Here is a 20,819-nt window from a genome sequence, read left to right as displayed (position 1 = left end):
TTCTGGGATTGGTAATTCTTCATTTACTTTGGTACCAGAGGTTTGCCTGGTACCTGTGCTACCAAAACTCAGGAATTTGGGCCTTCATGGTTGGATTTTCTGGCCTTTGCTTTTAGTGTTCCAACTTTCAGTTGCATGTGGAAGGATATTTTCGTTGTTGGTTGATTGCTATGAACACTCTTGGTATTACAAGTTTATTTAAAAAAATATTTATTGAATGTATTTTTAATTTCTCTTTGAGATTCTCCGGTAAAAAGCAATGAATTACCTTGGTATCACGAAAAAACTGCTTGCATGAGCAGGAAAACACAGGAGCCAATTTATCAAAACTGGATCAATTTGCAAACTCTAAAAATGTATATTGCAAAAAAATAATGCAACTCAATTTTCAACTGGAAACACCTGACTAATTGTAAGAAGCAAATGTACTTTGTCAAAGCAAGACCTCTAAAAGCCTTGTGGTTTCCACAAGGTTATTTCTTCAGTTAAGACTTAATCAGTACCCTTTACATGTTATACCGTTTGCATGGGAGGTGCATTTTCATGGACTCAACAGCCCTGCTGTCATTTAAAAATGTTCTTGCTTTGGGAATCACTAGCCCACAGGACATAATGCAAGGGTGTTGCAAAAGCTTCTTACTTATTTAAACAGCACCCAAGTTCCAGTATACAACTTTTCATACTTCTCAGTGTACAATGAAATATTTTATTCAAGAGAATTTCCCTCATTGCAGTGAGATTTTCTTTAAAAAAAGGGAGGGCAAAGAAGTCTTGGGAATTTACTAGCTCAAATTTCCATGTCATGAATAAGCAATTCAAGAACATGAGATCCTACAGCTTTTCCATCTTTTATCTTTCCTGCGGGCTACCCCACAAAACGTGCTGCACTTTCATGAGGCAAGAGGATCGTCAAGTATCTGGCAGCTCAAACGCTAAAACTGGACAAGTCCGAAAGCTTCACAAGTATTTAGGAATGCATACTGATTGCTTCCAACCAAGATAAGAATTCATCTCCTTCACTGAGGCAAAGTTGTCTCCATGAGGAACATTGATTCCTGTGGAACCAAACTTTGAAGCTGTGTTAAGCAAAAAGGACAGAAGGTAGTCATGAAGCAGCATCACCACATAAATCGTGGGTAGCAATCCTCAGGCCTGAGGGAGGAATACAGCCACACACCCCTCCAGGCTTCTCTACTCAGTCATTGAGACTCCACACCAGCCTCAAGTGCTTTTGTTTCGCAGGAGGGAATCCTTGAATTGGGATACTGCCTCTTGCTTAACCAAATGGAGGGTGGATGTTTGTGGGGAAACCTGACTTGCATAGCCTACTGTACACTGGTGTCCACCCATTTTGCCATTTGGTCCCAAGGTTCCCCTTGGCTTTCAAGAGACGTGTCATTTGCTGCTTTTCCTTACAAGAACCCTTGATTATTACAGCTTTAGGATGAGGGAATGTGGTTATTACAGAGCAGAGCGTTCCAAGCTTGTTAGACATGCATCATTTCATGACACAGGAATTCAGTTTTACTAGCAAGCCAGAAGTTAAACTAACCCTTTTCCAGCCCCAGGAGGAGCGTTGGGAGCGTTTGCATGACGCATCCGGACACTGCAGCCAACACACTAACGTGTCACAAAACAAGCGAGTTTGGAAAGCTCTGCTCTAGTGCAACCACTGGGAATAGGACTGTTAGCTGGTATATTACTACATTTCCTCCAAGGAGCCGAAGTTGGCACACCCAGTACAGTACCCACCTTTTCTATTGAAGGGAGGTTAGGCTGAGAGCAGAATGACTGACTCAAGGTGAATGTGGTGGTTGAACGGGGATCAAACCTAGCTTCACAATTCTAATCCAATACTCTAGGCACACCACATATGAATCAGACTCCTAGGAAAAATGGAGAAGACTTGAGTAGATAAATGGGTGCGTTATAAGCAAGCTGCAGTGGAAACAACAAAGGTCCTTGCTTTAGAAGTATAACCAGTAACACGACTTTGTTGGCACTGGAATTAAGGGAGAGGAAGAAAGCTGCCTACACTGTCTGTCAGTGGTTCTCTCCCATCTCTGCCTTGAGATGGCAGGGACTGAACCAGGCGCCTTCGGCACGCAAAACAAATGTTCTACCGCTAAGCTACAGCTCTTCTGTAATGGAGCACACTGAGACGGGTGCTGATTGGTTTGCCTGGCAGCTTGCTTGCCTATTGTGTGCATAAGGACTAAAGGACAGCACCTCAACATGGATGTCAACACTGTATGTTGACTGGTGTGTTCTGTACATGAGTGAGGAAGGGTGTCATCTGTGAAGGGTGGGTGGCATTTCAGCTGGCAGGGCAGTGGTGTTGGAAGTAGAGGATCCCAGCTAGTTAGGCCGGTGTAAATTCTGGTTGTGAACAGAGTAAACAGATCTAGGCTAAGGTGAAAGGGAATGGCTCAGTAACGGAAGCAGGTGCTGCTTGAGGTGAGGAACTTAAGAGATATGACTAAATATTTTGAAAAGTCACAGCATTTATAGAAAATTTTATTCATTGTTTTTAAAAGATGGCATGTCAAGTCATCAAGCACAAGGAAAGAAAGATTAAACAGCAAATACCTGGGTTATATATAGCAAAAGGTTCTTTTACAAGAACATTCAATCTAAAATGTCCTTTTTCTATAGACTTTTTAATGTCTACAGTTCCACAGTTGCAGATATGAAACAGTAATTGCCCTGAATAGAGATGTATTTCCCAATTTTAAAAAATACCCAATTACAAGACATTTGTACTGACAGTAAACACAGAACAAAAGTAATATATTTAAGCATTTAATGTGCCTTTTTTTATCAAGGTAGGTGAGAGATTGTGTGTATCAAAACAAGCGCTGTACGGCTATCGTTTAATATGGTTTACTTGAACCTACAGGGACACAGGTAAGAAACATTTTCATGAACAGAAGGATGGAGTATGTGTGCATTATAATAAACCAAGTTTGTGTTCAACCAACAGATGAGGATCTCCCATTACTTCACTCTGTGCCGGATCTGGAAAACAGGTTTAATATTTTAGTAATCCACAACTTTGACAGAACAAGTATCATGCAAGATACAACTTTTAACTAAGTACATCAGAAGGCTTGCTATTTGCTCCACTCAACCCCCTGCACCCCACATGAACTGAAAACAGATCAGCACACCTCTAATTAACTGTTCACGTAGGAGGGTTGGGAAAAAGGGCCTGGACGGAGGCCAGTGTTTTCTCCCTTGGCAACAGGTGATAAATTCTAACTAAACCTTTTATCAGCAGTGGAGATCTCATTTGAGCCCTGGATTGTACTCCTGAAAACAAGTTGTTTCTGCTCTTTAAATTCTGCATAGGCACTTGCTTGGGCTCACCCATGTAAGAAAAGCCCTTCTGTATCAGACGAAAGGCCTATTGAGTGTCTCCCGTTTCCTCACAGCAGCCAACCAGACACTGCTACCTATGGGAAGGCTACAGGCAGGTCATGAAGATCCCAGGGTAGAGTGTGAAGGCACATCAGGCCACCATCTTGCTGAAGCTAAGTAGGTCTGGGTCTGCTTAATGCTTAGATTGGAAGCCACATATATGTAGTCTTGGAATTCCATGAAAAAAGTATGGTGGGATATAAATGCACAAAAAATACAGTTGTTTCCCAGTAACACAGTTGCAACAGTCATGTGTAGCACATAGCTACACAGTGGGACCCCAGCATGTGAAAAGTGGTTTCCATATTGGTGCAGCAACCTTTGAACAAGGCCTGAGGCTTAGAGATGTCTTGTAATCTTTACAATCCATTTTCTTCCCTGTAGCTTTAAAATACTAGATTTCTCCCATTTTTTTTGGAATTTTCCTTACCATTCAGAAAATCCTCAAAACCAATGCAGTCATAGTTGCCTTTCAAGATATCCAGGGACAGGTTAGAACTATTAAGGAAAGGAAGTCGCTGGGCCTATAAAGTACAACAGTTGGTCAGGGAGATTTCATTCATCAAATAAACTGTGCATGCATAATTACTACCCAAATGAGGGACCTTGAAGATCATCTATTCCAACCCCCTGCAATGCAGGAATATGCAGTTGTCCCATACAGGGATCAAACCCACAACATTGGTGTTATAAGCACCATGCTCTAACCAGCTGAGCTATCCAGGTCTGCTATAGTTGCAACATGAAGCCTTGCTTGATCATAAGTACAATCTTCTATGCGTCTCCAGAGAAGAAAGACCTGTTGAGTTCAATGGTGCTAGTTTATAATACAGTGGTACCTTGGGTTACATATGCTTCAGGTTACATACACTTCAGGTTACAGACTCTGCTAACCCAGAAATAGTGCTTCAGGTTAAGAACTTTGCTTCAGGATGAGAACAGAAATCATGCTCCGGCGGCGTGCCAGCAGCAGGGTGCCCCATTAGCTAAAGTAGTGCTTCAGGTTAAGAACAGTTTCAGGTTAAGAACGGACCTCCTGAACGAATTAAGTACTTAACCCGAGGTACCACTGTATACCTATTTATGTAGACTTAAGTGAATAAACTGATACGGTTAATTAACTAGTGGTGCAATCCTATGTGTTCTTACCTGAAAATAAGCCTCTTTGAATACTGTGGGGCTTACACACACAGGATTGCGATGCAAGATTAATTTAATCAGGTGACAGTCCTATGTGACAAGATGATTATGAGGAAAATGACTCAGATCTTCCCCTTTATCTCCACTACCCCCAGGTTCAAGAGGTTTAACTCCAGGGCTTTCTCAGTTCAAATGAATCACTGATGTTACAGTGGTTGTAAGTCTTAATCATTAAAACCAGCAAGAAGCTAATGCTATTTTATCAGATGCTTTTAAAACATTATCCTGGGCAAAACAAATTACTGAAAAGAAATGAAAAAGCTTACCTGCTTCACTGCTTTGAATTCCATTTGCAGCTTCAGCGGTGCATGCAGCCCTTGAATATTTCTCAGAGTAGAAAAATTCATCTTATCTTGATTCAATGAAAACTACAAAACAAAGCGTTAAGAACATACTTGTGTTCTAGAACAATTGGGGAAATGTGACTTCCCTTGTTAAAAAAGGTTTATAATGCTTCACATAAACGTATTTTCCTAGCTTACTTTAAATACTTCTACTCACTTAAAGAAAAGCTGGAATTTATACGCACTCTTATCAATCCACCACAACATGCTGTTTCTGGCAAGCAGAGTACATCTGACTCCACCTCATGGTGAAAGTAAAATACTGCCAAATAACCCAAACCCCATTCATGTTAATCTTAAATGAATTACTTTCAGTATTGAAGGAATGCTAACATCTGACTAATTACAGAAGGGTGTGTGTGAGAGTAAGAGGTGTGTTTATTTGCCATCTTATAGATGCTTGAGTGATCCATCCATCTGACTATCCAAGCCCATTGTGGGAGCATTTCAAACCCAAGATCCAATGAAATGAGAGGAGTTTGGAATGAGCAGGTCTGACTCATCCTGGATCAGCTGGAGATATGCTGGCCTAAATTCTCTATCCCGCCAGAGGCTGAAGTAAGTCCTGAAAAGGGGCTGCTCCTGGGAAATGGCAGAATGGGGAAGGAGGAGACTGACCCACATTCTGAACTCCATTCAGCTCAGTCATGTGACCTAACAACCCACCATAAGTTACACTGACAAAAAGGGTGGTAAGTAAAACCATTTCAAAAGATTCTTTTGCTTCTTCCAGGCTCCACTGTTGAACAGAGTATGTAAACAAGAAGAAAATATTCATGCATCCTTTGTGGAGATTTGAGGATAAAGGCAGATAGCCTCTATGCTTCTGCCTCATGACATCTCCCTGTTTCAACTTTCCTTTCTTCCTTTCCTTATTGAGTCACTTATCAACCCCATTGTCTCTCTCTCCCACATTCATCATTGTGGCTGCTAACATTTTGCTCCTCATGCTGTGAACATACGTTTCTTTTCTTTTCTTTTCTTTCCCCCCTTCAAATCTCTTTTCAAGACCCTCTGTTAATATACATCAATTTATGAACTACAATAACTACATGATTTCTGGGCCACCTCCTATGCCACCCTTCTGTACTGCTCATCAAGCACTGTTCAACCAGCTTGGATCTGCCCTTTCAAGATGGGTTGAAAGCTTTCCGATAGCGAAGACCGCCAACTGGAAATAGAATCCCAAACATTGATCAGAAGTCCCACCAATCCCAACTGGGCTTACTCCTATGAAAGTAGCTTTGGGAGCGCAGCCTTTAGGTTTCAGTTTTGCCCCCAAAACACAGCAGGTGCCAAGTGTTGGAAAAGTATCTGTCCTGTAAAATTAACAGTTTTCTATCCACTGTTAACTGAAAAAAAGTGTATAGTATGGCCATGTCATACACGTATTTAACTTGCATGAAAGTTATGCAAGTTAACTATACATGGGCAATAAAGGGATGTTCTTGTGAAATCTCCCAGGCAGTTGGACTGTCCCCTGAGAGCATCCCTAACATTCCCAGAGCCAGCACACCAAGCAGGCCTTGCCTGAGGAACAAGGCCAAGAGTGTATCAAGCTGTTTTTCCGCCAAGTAACTCCAAGCAGATTCAGCACAAAGAGATTTTAAGCTCTCGTCCTTGTTCCCCAGGCAAGGCCCACTTAGTGCTCTGGCTCTAGGACTGACAGGAGTTCTCTCTTTCTCTTCCCCTCACCAGCTACCTTACCCTCAACGGCTAGCTGTGGGGCAAATCCAATGGCAACACAGTTTGGCTGCACACGGTTTTCACATATGCACAGCACCTCTGACGTGAGATATGGGACAACTGTATACCACTTGTGCTGTTTACAGTCCACGGTCTAAAAAGATGAAGTGTACTTACATTTTTCTCTGATAGTTCCAAAGGATGAACAGGGAAAAGTTCACTCTTCACATTTGTAAAGCTATAAAAACAATGTACAGTATTAGTACTGCAACTTTTATCTCAAAGTATCATTCACAAAATATTTTGGATAGCAAATTCCAGGTAAAAGTTTTGTGGCTCTAAGGTCTGGAATTAATGGCATAGAATACATAAAAGAACTATGTTCTCTTCTTTAGTAGGGTGGAAGTAATGATACCAGTTATGTGTGTGCAGGAAACAAATACTGTAAAGTCTAATGCCTGTTTGCATATTCTCTTGGAAGTGAGTCTCCCCATCTACAGTGGGGCTATTATTTTTTATTTATTTAATTCGTATACCACCCTTCAATCAAGGCTTGCTGGGCAGTTTAAAAAATACAAATACAAAATGAGACACAAAATAAATCATAAAATACATAATAAAAACAAAAACAAACCAGTAGCACCCCACATCCAATAAACACATTTAAAAGGCCAGAAAGGTTTTTGCCTGGCACCTAAATATATGCAATGAAGGTACCAGGCGAGCCTTTTCAGGGAGAGCTTTCAACAAATGGTGAGCCACCACCAAAAAGGCCTGTTTTCCCTTTGCCACCCTCTGGACCTCTCATGTAGGGGGCACATGAAGAAGGGCCTCAGATGATGATCATAGGGTCTGGGTTAGTTCGTGTGCAGAGGAGTGAGTTGTCAACTTTGGCTTTAGTTTAATGTATAATAAAACTTTTTACCTTTCTTATTTTATAGGCAAAACAAAATGAACAGTCACCACACTCAACCTGAGTACAACTACATGTCAGCCTTAGCAATGATTTTTGCATTCTCATAATGGATCATAATGGATCTTCGGCTCAGAAATATCCCGAGATGACATTACAGGGGAAATTGAATAGTTCAACAAGAAACTGTTGCAGCATTGTGCAAGGACCTTGAAGCTTATCCACGAGAAGATCATCCGCTTTTGTATTTTTTCCTGTCTCCTATTTTAATGCTTCCAATGTTTTTGTTTATCTGTTTTTCAGGTGGTCTTATTTGTCTGTGTATCTTTATGGCAATTCTGGAAGGTCCCTTGAGTTAGAAAGGCACAGCATATTTTCATTAAAAGTAATAAACAATGGCGGACAATTTTTCTGAAATAAAACTTGATCACCACTGTAGTGTTTACTCTGCAGTGTCGCCACAGAAGCATGCACGCTGCTCGCATGGTGTTTTGGTGATGTCCAACAAGCCTGACAAAAGTCCAGTATAAACAAGTGGTGTCTCCAGAGAAGGTTCTTAAAATACCTACAACATACAGGGGAGCAGAGCAAGATTTATTTAACTGATAATCAGGGATGAGCTCCCTGGATGCAGATAGTATAAATGACTGCCTTCTTCTGCCTGTATTCTTTCTGTGGTTGCAAAATATCCATTAAATAAATGAGATAATAGCTTGGAGAAATTGTGCAGGGTATACATTTTAAATTGCCAAAAGTGTAAGGAGTATTGCAGGTTTAAATATATAAATTCAGATTTGTTTAATGCCACATGTGAGGAAATCACAGGGACAATGTAAAAAAAGATTACTTAGGACATTATTGTCCATCCTATCAATTACATTTGATAGCAAATATATAGCTCAACATGTTGGCTGTCATTTCACGAGACATCTCAAAGAAAGAGCTATGGTTTATTTTAACTAGTCCTATTGCCTTGCCTACGTATTTAGTGGAATGATTGCCCACATATATGCAGAAGCGCTGCATGCCTAATGCTGCCACTGAACAAAAAACACAACACGATGGTCAATAACAATGGCACTAAACACTATTTATAGACTAATACAAATGATCAGAAATTGCAATCAAAGTCTCTAAATCTTCTTAACCAGTCACGGAAGAATAATTCAATCTTGATCAATTCTTCATCAGCCAGACTTATAAGAATTCATATGAGAAGGATGCAGTTCAATTTCTTAACAAGCCAATCTTACATGTAAGTAAATATAAACGCTGCAGAAAAAATGCTCTGGATCAGTGCTCATGTGATACTATGACTTCTCATATTAATTCTTACAAGTCTGGCTGGTGAAGAATTGATCAAGATTGGCCGATGAAGCATTGAACGAAACAGATTGGCTATCCGGATACTCTGTTCCGGTGACATTTGGTGACAGATTATGTATATATCGAACTTTTGAATTCTTCTACCGCAACTGGTTAAGAAGATTTAGAGACTTTGGTTGCAATTTCTGATCATTTGTATTAGTCTATAAATAGTGTTTAGTGCCATTGTTATTGGCCATTGCCATCGTGTTGTTATTTTGTTCAGCTTGTCTATATTGCAACACAGGGTCTGTTTACGGATTAATGTTGCCACTGGTCTGTTTTGACAGAAGAGAGTTCTCTTCTTGTCAAGCCTAACCTATGAAAATGATTCTGCCCAGAGTCTCAGGGGAATGGGATCAGTTTCTAAATTCCACCTTCAAACTAGGCCAAACCAAGTTCACCCTGTTCCCACTATGTAGGAGCTCTGACGTTCACGTGGTCCCTTCATTCCATGAGGCAGGCTGCTGGGAAACTGCAGTTCTGTCTGCTTCTGGAGGAAGGAAGGCAAAGAGCTTTCCACCCAGTTCAAGAGGCTGAACTGGCTCCTCCACTTCAGGCAAGCAGGAAGCGCTCTGGAGACGGACACAAAATCTTGGATGGATCCAGTTTTAGTTCCACAATTCTGTGGAAAGAATCTATATTTAAGGCTCCTACTGTCAATAAATTTATGAAGACAAATAACTGGGTGTAACTTTGGAAGATCACCTCACATAAATATTTAGTAAACAAATGTTTTGTATCTAAGGAACTGCCCAGCCCACGTGGGAAAGATGAGCTCCCTTTCCTTTTGAAGTCAGAGGGGCAGGGCGGGGACTTCTCCTCTTACTGCAGTCCTTCATCCAAGATGGATAGAAGAGGTGGAGATGGCCTATTTGGGGCTCACCACCTTCCCAGGTAAGCACTGCTGCAGATTGATGGGATTCATTTGCGAGTGGGGAAGTGAGAGCTTCTTTTTCCTCTCTCCTCTCAACAGTCTTGACCAAGCCACCTCTACACAACCCACTTGAAGAAAAGCAGACCAAGGACACAATTCATCCAGGAGGCAGAGAAAAACAATTTCAATCACACTTTGGATCTCCGTCATCAAGGCACACAAGGAATTCACCAAAGTATTTCAATGGCTTTCTAGTGCTTACCCTCTATTTATCACATCGCAGCTTTCAAATGCTCCAGCAGCTGAAAAATCAGAAACTGGAACACAGTCCTTCAGTTGAGATCCAAATGCTCTGGTATTCTGAAATGGAGATAAGTTACTATTAGGAATGTACAACTCAAGAATGCTTTCAAAATACTGCTGCTAGATACATTTGTTTTCAAGGGGTGGAATTCAATTTTGCGCTACTATAAATGTTCCCTCTGTGCAAGCGTTTCAGCTTGCTGGACAGAATGATTCCCAACTGCACTGTTCTGGGGGTGCTCCCAACTCTCCCAGCGCCAATGCTAGGGGGCATGGAGAGAAAGGCAAAATCCCTCTGTGCAAGCAGAAGACCTTGTACGAGGCTTCTTTGCATGGGGCTTCTTAGATGAATCCCACCCATGGGGTCTAATTTAGTAACTTTGTTAACTAGAGATCACACCAATCAAAATTTAGGCTACTTTAGAAGGCAGACAAGACCTGTAGAAAATAAAGCAATACATGCGTGTTGACTCCCAAAGTTACTTCATCTACCAAATATGGACACAAATTTCAGTTTGGGGAATATACCCAGCCAGATGGGCGGGGCATAAATAATAAAATTATTACTATAATCCACTGTGATTTATTCTCAAACTGTCTATAAATGGCTTCATCATGGTGGTCCCCAATAACACTTACTTGCTGCTCATGGTATGTAAAAGAGTTTAAACCCAAATACAATCTCTCAGGTGTCTTGCATGTAAGTATTCTAATTTGCTGAACACTGCTTTGTTCTTCATGTTCTAAATCTCACTCTGATGCTCTTGAAGTGGTCTTCTGACCAAACTCTCCAAAAGCAATTCTAATATAGCAAGCCTAGGTCAACCAGACTGCTGCTAATGAAAATGTAAGCACTTTCCTACTAATCCCCAGGTGCCAGTCTGCCCACCTGGTTTGGAAAAAGGCGTTCTTCCATCAATTGTACAAAGCAGGTGGGAAGAGAAAAATGAGCACTGTCAGGCCTTTTATATTGGGTACTCTGCTTGCCTCTTGATTTCAAGAATGTGCTTAAGAAATAAACCTGTTACAATGTTAATTCTGCAGAGATAAGAAAAATAAAGCAACAGAAATAGCAGGCCTAAAATCAGCTTAGTTAATATTTGTAACACAGAGAGAACACTATTATTCTCCATTGTTCTGTCCAGCATATCAATTTCTTCTCTATGAAAGAGATCAGACTCTAACACATTTTTGGAACTTTACATGCAGTTGTGAGCAGTTATTTACTATTAACAACACACCGCAGTAGACAAAAACCAGGAAAAAAAAGTCCACAAAAAAGGTGAGGGGATACGTAACAGACTGATTTATGAACAGACATACAAACTGACGCAATATGGGCTACCGGACAGGAGACTGGACTAGAAGTCAGGATTCCAGCAAGTATAAGCAGCATTTCTGTTTCCTTTCCCACCATCAGCTTTTCTTGTTTATTTTAGTTGTACATTGTTTGTGTCTCTTGCAATAAGTCTGTATAGTTTTTTGCACCACACACAATCCTGGCTGGAATCTCCAGGCGCTTCCTTTACACAAACATACACCTTCATTTTGCAAATATTTGGAGTGCATAAATTAAAAGCAAGCTGAATTATTACAGCACAGGGTCTGAAATTGGATAGATTAAGTAAATAAAAGGACTGAACTGCAGGAAATCCCTCCGACAGCGACACTGACAACTGTTCTATTGCTTCCCTGTGGAAGTGAGATGTTTGCAAAGTAAGCCTGCAAAATCTTTGGAATGGCCAGTAGACAGTGACCCAGCAACACTGGCAAATGAAGAGTAGGCCCATAACAGAGGAAATGTATTTTGTTGCTCTGGAGTGGGTTAATTTTTCCCCCTTAAAAATATTACACCATCCCTTAAGTTATGTTGATAGTGCCAGGTGATAGCCAGGTGTTGATAGTGCATTTCAGCCCTGTACTTTCTACATCAATTGTGACAACTCTTTCTACCCATTACACCAATGGTGAACCCAAGCAACAACTTGTGTATGATAACAGTTACCCCACAATGCAATTCCTTTTTATCTTTAATTGGAATGTTTCTACCTGTGGCTGTTCTGTTTACCATTTCTTCTTGCTATGAATTTACATTATATGGATGTTTGCTATATTCTCCACTACACCTCACTGACAGCCTGGTGCTGGAAGAGTCAATATCTGTACTCTATTGTATAGAATTCGCCACCTGTAGTTCATGGGGAATACAAAGGAGGATGCCAGATGTATCTGACACCAGCTGATCTTTTTTCTTTCTCTGTGCTTTTGACAAAAGCCTACCATGCAGAAATATGACTAGCGAAGAAAAAAAGTACACCTCTCCATCTCAGGAAAAACCATACAGAAATTTAGCAAGTGATGCTTTTGGCACAGAGTGACTTGGTGGGAAGAGTTTCACCAGCTACATTTATGTATTAAAGCCCCGCCCACACATAAAGAAAAAGGCTACAATCCTACTCAAGAGCATTACTCCAGTAAATACAAATAGTGAGGTTGCTGAGTAACTGTGATAATAAGGGAAATCTGGGCAAATAGAAGCAAAACAGAAACTGGAACAAATTTTTAAAAAATAAATAAATCTCCAAGGGCACATCCAGGGCTGGATTTAGGTCTGATGAGGCCCTAAACTACTGAATGTAATGGGGCCCTTTATATGTCCAGCTGTCCTTTGTCAGAAACAAATTGTCGTTTTATTTGTGTTGAATATATGCGGGACCCACTGCTTACATCAGAGGAGCCTACACAACACAAAACACTATTGCTGTATGTAGGTTTTATTTTATTTTTTATCTTATATTTTGGAAATGTACATCCAGTTGTTTTTTTCCTTTAAATTTTTTGGGGCGCGGGTGGCGCTGTGGGTAAAAGCCTCAGCGCCTAGGACTTGCCGATCGAAAGGTCGGCGGTTCGAATCCAGGCGGCGGGGTGCGCTCCTGTCGCTCGGTCCCAGCGCCTGCCAACCTAGCAGTTCGAAAGCACCTCCGGGTGCAAGTAGATAAATAGGGACCGCTTACCAGCGGGAAGGTAAACGGCGTTCCGTGTGCTGCGCTGACTCGCCAGATGCAGCTTGTCACGCTGGCCACGTGACCCGGAAGTGTCTGCGGACAGCGCTGGCTCCCGGCCTCTAGAGTGAGATGAGCGCACAACCCTAGAGTCTGTCAAGACTGGCCCATACGGGCAGGGGTACCTCAAGCTATAGCTTGTTTAGTTTACAAGTAAATCCGGCACTGCCACATCCACTTATAGAAGCGTTCAGGCCATGAATTCCCAGCTCCCTCTTCACGGTGAAGACATGGACACGTCTGGACGCCCGGGGAATAAGCAGGCGGGAACCCCTTTCAGACAACGAATGTCGTGAGGGAAAGAGAGGGGGCTTCAATGCGAAGTGTACGCGGGGGGGCATCTCTCACTAGGATCCCCCAGACCCGCCTCAGCCCGGCAGCGAATAGAGAGAGAGGCAGGGTCGTAGCTGAGTGAGGAGGGCACCCCCTTCGCACGCAGAAAGCTCCGAGTTCAGTCCCCGGCACTTCCAGGTGGACCTGAAATCCCGGGGAGCCGCTGCCAGTCAGTGCGGACAATACCGAGCTGGGTGGACCAACGGCTCTGACTCGGCATTAAGACAGCTTCCTATGTTCGTGAGGCGGATAGAGATAGAGAGAGGACCCCCCTCCCCCGGCTATCGTGACGCCAGTTCGCCTGACGCCCCCGGGGTGACCCGGCCCCAAGACCACGTTCCTTGACTGAATGCCGCTTACCATCTTTGCACCGTCACTCGCTCCCTCTTCCTTCCGCCAGCTACGAACGAGGGCAGTGACGTCGCGCGTGCGTGCGCACAGGATGGCTCTCGCGAGAAGTGTTAAAGCTCGGGCGGGAACGAGGAGGGCCGGCGAGGTAAACGGCTCGTCCTGGCGCCGAAAGAGAGGACGGCTCCCGCCTCTTGGCGTCGTGTCGAGGGAGTGTGAGGGGAGCGGCGCGCGGTGTTTCCCCTCTTTCGCCCGCAGCTCTTGCCTCGCCGTCAAAGGTTCAATACGCCCTTAGCTGATAGTAAAATTAAAACCGTCTGAAGCTCCCCGGGACGGAGCGCGACAGCAGAACTCCAGTAAAACGCAATAAAGGCGACGTGTGAGGCATTTTTTTAAAAAGCTGAATTATTTTTTTAAGCTGAGAAACAAAAGCAGCGGTTCAGAGACGAGTAACAGCCTTTTAAAAACGCCTATGCCACCAAGAAAGCGTTATAGCCCTATACTTGAAAATAACGTGTTAGCGCCAGTCCAAACTCGGACAAAAAATACCTCAGCGCAACCTTGGAACGCCTCAGAAAGGGTTCAGCTGCGCTTTGTAAGTGGCTGCTTAAATTAGTGCGTTCTGGCTTGCTTGCTTTAATTGTTTGTCTTAGTATTGTATCCTGCTTGGAGGTGATTTCACTATGAAAAGCGAGTAACAAGTACCAATACACTGTAAAATCAATAAAGCGGATATTCTTTCTACTGGCCATTCTTAAGCGTCCTACTTCAGTAACTGTTGAAACCTGGGCTGCCAAAAAACAACACAGTTGCATACCACCTCAATCTCTGTTCAGTGGAGACTGTGGTGTTTTTATGATACATGGTTCATTTTACACACATAACCTGAGCCTACCATGCAGGGGCGCTTAGCATTGACACCCCACAATGCCTTGCTTGTCCCATAGTCACACAGCCTTGGTTGGATGAGAGCAGAAAACAAGCATGGCTCTCCCTCTGGCTTCTCACACACCACTCTATTATTGCTCTCAGGTGAGGGGAAAGGGCCCACCCAGGTATCCTCTGGCACAAAGCCACTTCTTTTGCTATGTTAAAGGTCATGCTTAGGCCCAATGCTATTTTTCTAGAAAAAGAGGTGCCACAACTCGCAATGAACAACTCCTTTGTTCTCTGAGAATGGTAATGGTGCTCACCTGAGAGGTGCCGGGACGGAGTTCCTGTGAGTTCCCCCCAGAGGGGGAGTTAAATGCACTTGAGAGACAGTAGAATGTAAATAATTGACGTTTTTAAGGGGGCAGGTATTATTCTGCCTAATCAAATTTGGCATGACCCAGCCTGAGCAGGTGGAAATATGATTCAGAATTATGAGCCTCAGAAATAAATGGCATTAGTGTGCACACAGTGCATCTGCCTCCACAAAGAAGAACCTCTGTTTAATAAGATGATTCCACTACTGGTTTAAAATAGAGGGAGGGAATCAACATAGTGATAAAACAGATTGCTCCAAGAGCGCAAGCATTTGCCCTTTCCTCCTCCCACAAGGCTCCAATTTTGTACATATGGCATATACCTATAAATCTGCCAGTGTCCACAGGGTAGCTAAATTCAATACTCTCAAAGTCCAGACATGTCTATTGATTATAATTCGTAGAATATGTTCAGAAATCTAACTCTCTTCACCTTTCATCTCCTTTACATTCTTTCTTGTATAATTGAGAAATGAATCCAGTGGCAGAACCTTTTGTGATTGTTTGACTGATAAAATTCTATACTCCAAATTTGTAGGGGACACAGTTGGAAGTGGAACACATTCTCAAACAGTTATTGAATAACCTCTTCCCCATGATCTCATGGCATCTGCTTGACTTTCAGCTACGCTCATTCAGCTTGTAAGTATAGCTCCTTTTCAAACAAGTTTGAGTGGATCAGGGGAATATATGTTTCTGTTTTATGCATGTTTTCATTCTTTTTGGTTAATAACAGTTTATTTAATGACAGATTTTTTAAAAAGAAAGAAAAGAATTTTTATTCACATGGGTGTAGCTAAGGGGGGGCAGTGGGCAGCTGCCCCCTAAATAAATCAAAACCAATAAAAATCTGAGGTTCTGCCCACCTAACAAAAGTCTGCCCTCCACTAACAAAAATCCTGGCTATGCCTATGCTTATTCACTAAAAAAATGAAAAGATTAAATTCATTTATTCATTAAATCAATGTGCACTAATACTTGCTGCACCACCTAAATTGCCTTCAATTGTGAACATGAGGAATAGGAAGGCCCACATGCCTATATATATATATATTGTCCAGTAGCACCTTAGAGACAAACTAAGTTTGGGACGCCGGTGGCGCTGTGGGTAAAACCTTAGTGCCTAGGACTTGCTGATCGCAAGATCGGCGGTTCGAATCTCCGCGGCGGGGTGAGCTCCCGTCGTTCGGTCCCAGCTCCTGCCCACCTAGCAGTTCGAAAGCACTCCTAAGTGCAAGTAGATAAATAGGTACCGCTTTATAGCGGGAAGGTAAACGGCATTTCCGTGTGCGGCGCTGGTGCTGGCTCGCCAGATGCCTCTTAGTCACGCTGGCCACGTGACCCGGAAGTGTCTCCAGACAGCACTGGCTCCCGGCCTCTTGAGCGAGATGAGCACGCAACCCTAGAGTCGGACACGACTGGCCCGTACGGGCAGGGGTACCTTTTAAGTTTGTTCTGGGTACAGTTTAAGCTTTCGTGTGCATGCACACTTCTTCAGATACTGGTACCTGTTTGAAATGGGTCAAGATAATTGACTTCATGCAAGAATTCCTGCAACTGCTGTGTTGCATCCCTTCCAAAAAGGGATTATTTACGACCTCAGGGTTGTTGTCACAAACAAGTGGGTCCAGGGTGGGCTTTTACAAAAGTGGTTGTATGAGTAAATAAACAAATGTAATTACAATGGAGGAGTAAAGAAGTAAATGAAACTCTTAATAAATGAAAATAATTTATTACACGCACATAATTACAATACATCCCAAAAATGTTTACAATCTTTTCTTTAAAAAAGTCTTAAAAATGACAAAAAAAGAATTTCATTACCAACTTAGGGATGTGTTTCAAAGGTTGTCCTTTCCAGCAAGAACTTACACAACAAAATTGGTTCAATAAGTATGCCAGGAAGGACAAGGGACATTAGCTAGTGAGGGTATGCAACTTTGCTGCAGGAAGAGCCAGAATTGAATATATGGCTATTGTGGCAGTAGCCCCAGAGCTGAATGTGTGGGAAGCTAAAGCAGCAAAGGAAAAAATGAGGCCTGTCTCTACTGCAAAGGGAATTTTAAAATGATGCCATTAGCACCATGCTCCTAGTCAGTATTCAAAGGACAGATTTGGGAAAGGCAATGCAGGGGTTTTTGCCATTATGGGTCACCCACTATCACTGCCCCTTCTGTGGCTGCTGTGCTTCTTCCCATATAGACTAGGCACATTTTCTCCAGCTCCAGTATGGTATATTATCAAAAAATATGTGCTAATAATATTTGACACTTCATTCAATTTTATTTGTCTGAAGGATCCAGAAAAGCAACTACAAAGCAGGAAGTAATTTAACATTTTTGTCTATATGTTTTAGTTTGTATTTTTCAAGATAATAGTAACTACAAAGGTTCTTATAATTTGATATAGGTAAGTGGGTTTTTTTCCAACCGATGTGATGTAGGATGAACAAAAAGAAACAACTGCATGTTCCTGTTTAGTGAAACTTCTAGAAAAAAATCAGGCTCGTCACTAAATATATTTATTTATTGAGTATTTTGGTTTGTTGATGAGGAAATGACTATAGAGATGAAACATTTACATTTCAAAGTTTTTCTTGTAGGATATAGACTGGACACCATCACTACACGTACATTACTGACATCATCTTCATGTTTAGGCTGCATAACAGAAAGGAATGTAGCCTTGTAGTAAAGATTTGGTTTTCCTTTAAAGGCAGACTTCCACACTAGGATAGACTTCTAGACATAAATAGAATAAGATGTTTGCTCCTTTGTTTCAACCAATCTATGAAATTTACAATTTATTTCTCATCCTTCCTTTAAAGAGCATAGAACAATATATTAAGAAAACAATCCTATTAGTGTTTACTCAGGAGTAAGCCCCACCGTGTTCAGTGGGGTTTACTCTTATGTAAAAGGGTAGGCATACATGTCTGGGAGAAAGCATCATTGAATGTAGTCCAATGGGCAGATCAATCCAAACTATCAAAAGCCAATATAATTTACACCAAGGTAAATTATGCCATTGTAACTCACCTATTTGAAACTCCATTTGGGAGTGGGGCTACTGCCAACTTAGACTTCTTGAGCATAACAGAGGGAAGCTTTACTTGTGTTTTCAAATAGCTACAATTATAGATAATTATCTATCTATATAGTTTGAAAGCACGTCAAAGTGCAAGTAGATAAATAGGTACCGCTCCGGCAGGAAGGTAAATGGTGTTTCCGTGCGCTGCTCTGGTTTGCCAGAAGCGGCTTAGTCATGCTGGCCACATGACCCGGAAGCTGTACGCCGGCTCCCTCGGCCAATAAAGCGAGATGAGCGCCGCAACGCCAGAGTCGGTCACGACTGGACCTAATGGTCAGGGGTCCCTTTACCTTTTTTTATCTATCTATAACAGCTAATACTGTACTTAATTTGGTCTTTCATCTATTTGTGGTTCCCTGGCAAGGGGCTTGCCCTACATATTTCCCATTGGTTCTCAACACCTTGCTGCTTTATGCTAGATCAACGAAACGGAAATCAGCTGTTATTCAAAACTTAAGTGTCAGATCAACCCATTAACCTGGAATGCATAATTGAGACCTGGATCATGTGGGTGGTCATGTCTATTGTTACAGATCCAGGATAACGGAGTTTGGGGGTGCAAGGGCACCCATAACTGCTAGTTAGTTAATGTTAGAAACTAATACAGGGATGCGGGTGGCGCTGTGGGTTTAACTACAGAGCCTAGGACTTGCCGATCAGAAGGTCGGCGGTTCAAATCCCTGCGACGGGGTGAGCTCCCGTTGCTCTGTCCCAGCTCCTGCCCATCTAGCAGTTCGAAAGCACGTCAAAGTGCAAGTAGATAAATAGGTACCGCTCTGGCAGGAAGGTAAACGGTGTTTCCGTGCGCTGCTCTGGTTTGCCAGAAGCGGCTTAGTCATGCTGGCCACATGACCCAGAAGCTGGATGCCGGCTCCCTCGGCCAATAAAGCGAGATGAGTGCCGCAACCCCAGAGTCCGTCACGACTGGACCTAATGGTCAGGGGTCCCTTTACCTTTACTTTCTATATCTTTATAATAACAATATGATCTCAGGAAAAATAATGGCCACTGGGCAGGGAGAATTATCTGGTTTTGATAGTAGTTCAATATGAAAGGAGATTCAGTGGTCATGGGCAGTCCTGAGGACTAGGGTTCCCTCTGGATATACTGCTATTATTCATTGTTGTTATTCAGTGTTTCAAATTGCTTGTCACTCAGTCCTATGAAAGCATACTCAGAAGATAAAAGTCCACTGTGTTCAATGAGGCTTATTTACATAGGACCACAACCTTAAGTAAACTGTTAAGTATGTAGGGCATGATTTTCAATAAAACTGGTGTCATAAACCCTTTGCTTTGTTTTTGCTGTAACCGATTAACACAGCTATTCATCTAGAAATGGTTAATTCATTTCCATAGGTCTGCTTATAATCAAGTTGCTTTAAGTTCTTCACCTATGAATATACATAACCTAATAAAAAGAGATCATCTTCACGGTGTTGTTGTCACATAACAATAGTAATAAAAGTGTATTGTGATTATAGTTATACCTTTATAATGTCAGTGAACACCCTGTTCCACATATATAAACCTCTACGGGAAAAAGCTTTATCCTGTTGAGGAAAGATTTCTTATACCAAGAATTTGTCAACAGCCATTCATGAACTTGTTAAAGCGAAAGTACTTTTTATTTGCATTCATGAAATAAAATAAACATATTTTCTTTGATCCTTAACCAACCCTTTATTGTTAACTTGCACTAGACTTTTATGTTTCAGTGCTCATTGTACATGTAATTATTTGAAAAGTGATTTTGTTTTAAATTATTTAGCCTTTTCTGAATTTTAGATAAACACAGGCATGTTTTGCTAGCGATTAAAAATACATTTCACCCAACACTGCAGAACGTAGCAAAGATAATAATGTGTAGGCGTCAGTGTGTTCCAAAACAAGACTCTCTGGGGACCCCTTTTAACACACTGCTACGTTAAAATCGTGTTCTGAAAGCCTCAGGAAACCCCTACTCGAACCCACCCTTTCCTGAAACTGGTGAAAGTATTTTTAAAAACACTGGAGTGAAAAAAGGCTACTGCTAAAATATTGCCAAACCAGATTGTTTCATTTAGTTACTGTTACCAGGTTTTTCATCTTTCAATATATTGATAATTCTAGTGTTACCAATAATAATGTTAAATAAAACGTTAATGATGTCAGAATACCTCACAGTATAATGAGAAAAGTAAATTTCCACGACATAGTCTGTGATAACATATTTTAATTATACGTCATATAGTCTTTTCTTTTTTAAAAAATTACATTTTCATAGAATTGTAGAGTTGGAAGGGGCCCCAAATTTCATACTATCCAACCCCCTACAATGCAGGAATCACAAGTAAAGAATCCCGAGAGATGGTCATCCATGCTCTGGTTATAAACCTTCAGTGAATGAGATTCCACCACCTTTTGAAGTAGTCCATTCCTCGGTCAAACTGCTCTTACTGTCAGAAAGGTATTCCTAATGGTTAGTCGGAATCTCTTTTCTTGCAATTTGAATCTATTCAATCACTATTCATTGATGCTACCTGTAACATCTTATTCACTTCTGCTGTTTTTACCTCATTCAACAACTTGCAGCTTTATTCTTCTTTTACTGCCATATTGGATTCGATCCAGATTTGCAATGCAATCCTAT

The 20,819-nt window shown here is 41.7% G+C and overlaps 2 protein-coding genes across 3 annotated transcripts in view; one reads left to right on the top strand and one right to left on the bottom strand.

The window, feature by feature from the left end:
- Positions 1 to 2,499: 2,499 nt before the first annotated feature.
- On the bottom strand, positions 2,500 to 14,133 carry POMP (proteasome maturation protein). Its single transcript, XM_053385960.1, has 6 exons — positions 13,864 to 14,133; positions 10,068 to 10,165; positions 6,828 to 6,888; positions 4,887 to 4,988; positions 3,851 to 3,944; positions 2,500 to 3,018 (listed from the first exon to the last, which is right to left on the bottom strand). Exons 1-6 carry the CDS (start codon positions 13,864 to 13,866, stop codon positions 2,951 to 2,953), a joined length of 426 nt encoding a protein of 141 aa, XP_053241935.1. The 5' UTR covers positions 13,867 to 14,133; the 3' UTR covers positions 2,500 to 2,950.
- FLT1 (fms related receptor tyrosine kinase 1) overlaps positions 14,133 to 20,819 on the top strand; it is a 139,794-nt gene continuing 133,107 nt past the window's right edge. For both annotated transcript variants that reach the window (XM_053385957.1, XM_053385958.1), the window contains exons 1-2: positions 14,133 to 14,446; positions 15,637 to 15,740. The gene's annotated coding sequence lies outside the window, so the exon portion shown is untranslated. The remainder of the gene's footprint in view (positions 14,447 to 15,636; positions 15,741 to 20,819) is intronic.

The sequence above is a fragment of the Podarcis raffonei genome, chromosome 4, assembly GCF_027172205.1.
Source record: "Podarcis raffonei isolate rPodRaf1 chromosome 4, rPodRaf1.pri, whole genome shotgun sequence".
Taxonomy (NCBI): Eukaryota; Metazoa; Chordata; class Lepidosauria; order Squamata; family Lacertidae; genus Podarcis; species Podarcis raffonei.
This window is presented reverse-complemented; position numbering and strand designations above follow the sequence as displayed.

Bases quoted from the DNA above. Each gene is read 5' to 3' on its own strand.
- POMP (XM_053385960.1), bottom strand. The intron at 6,889-10,067 runs GTAAGCACTAGA...TTGTTTTTATAG, and splicing joins TGCGATGTGATAAATAGAGG to CTTTACAAATGTGAAGAGTG. The intron at 3,019-3,850 runs GTAAGGAAAATT...CCTGTTTTCCAG, and splicing joins TTTTGAGGATTTTCTGAATG to ATCCGGCACAGAGTGAAGTA.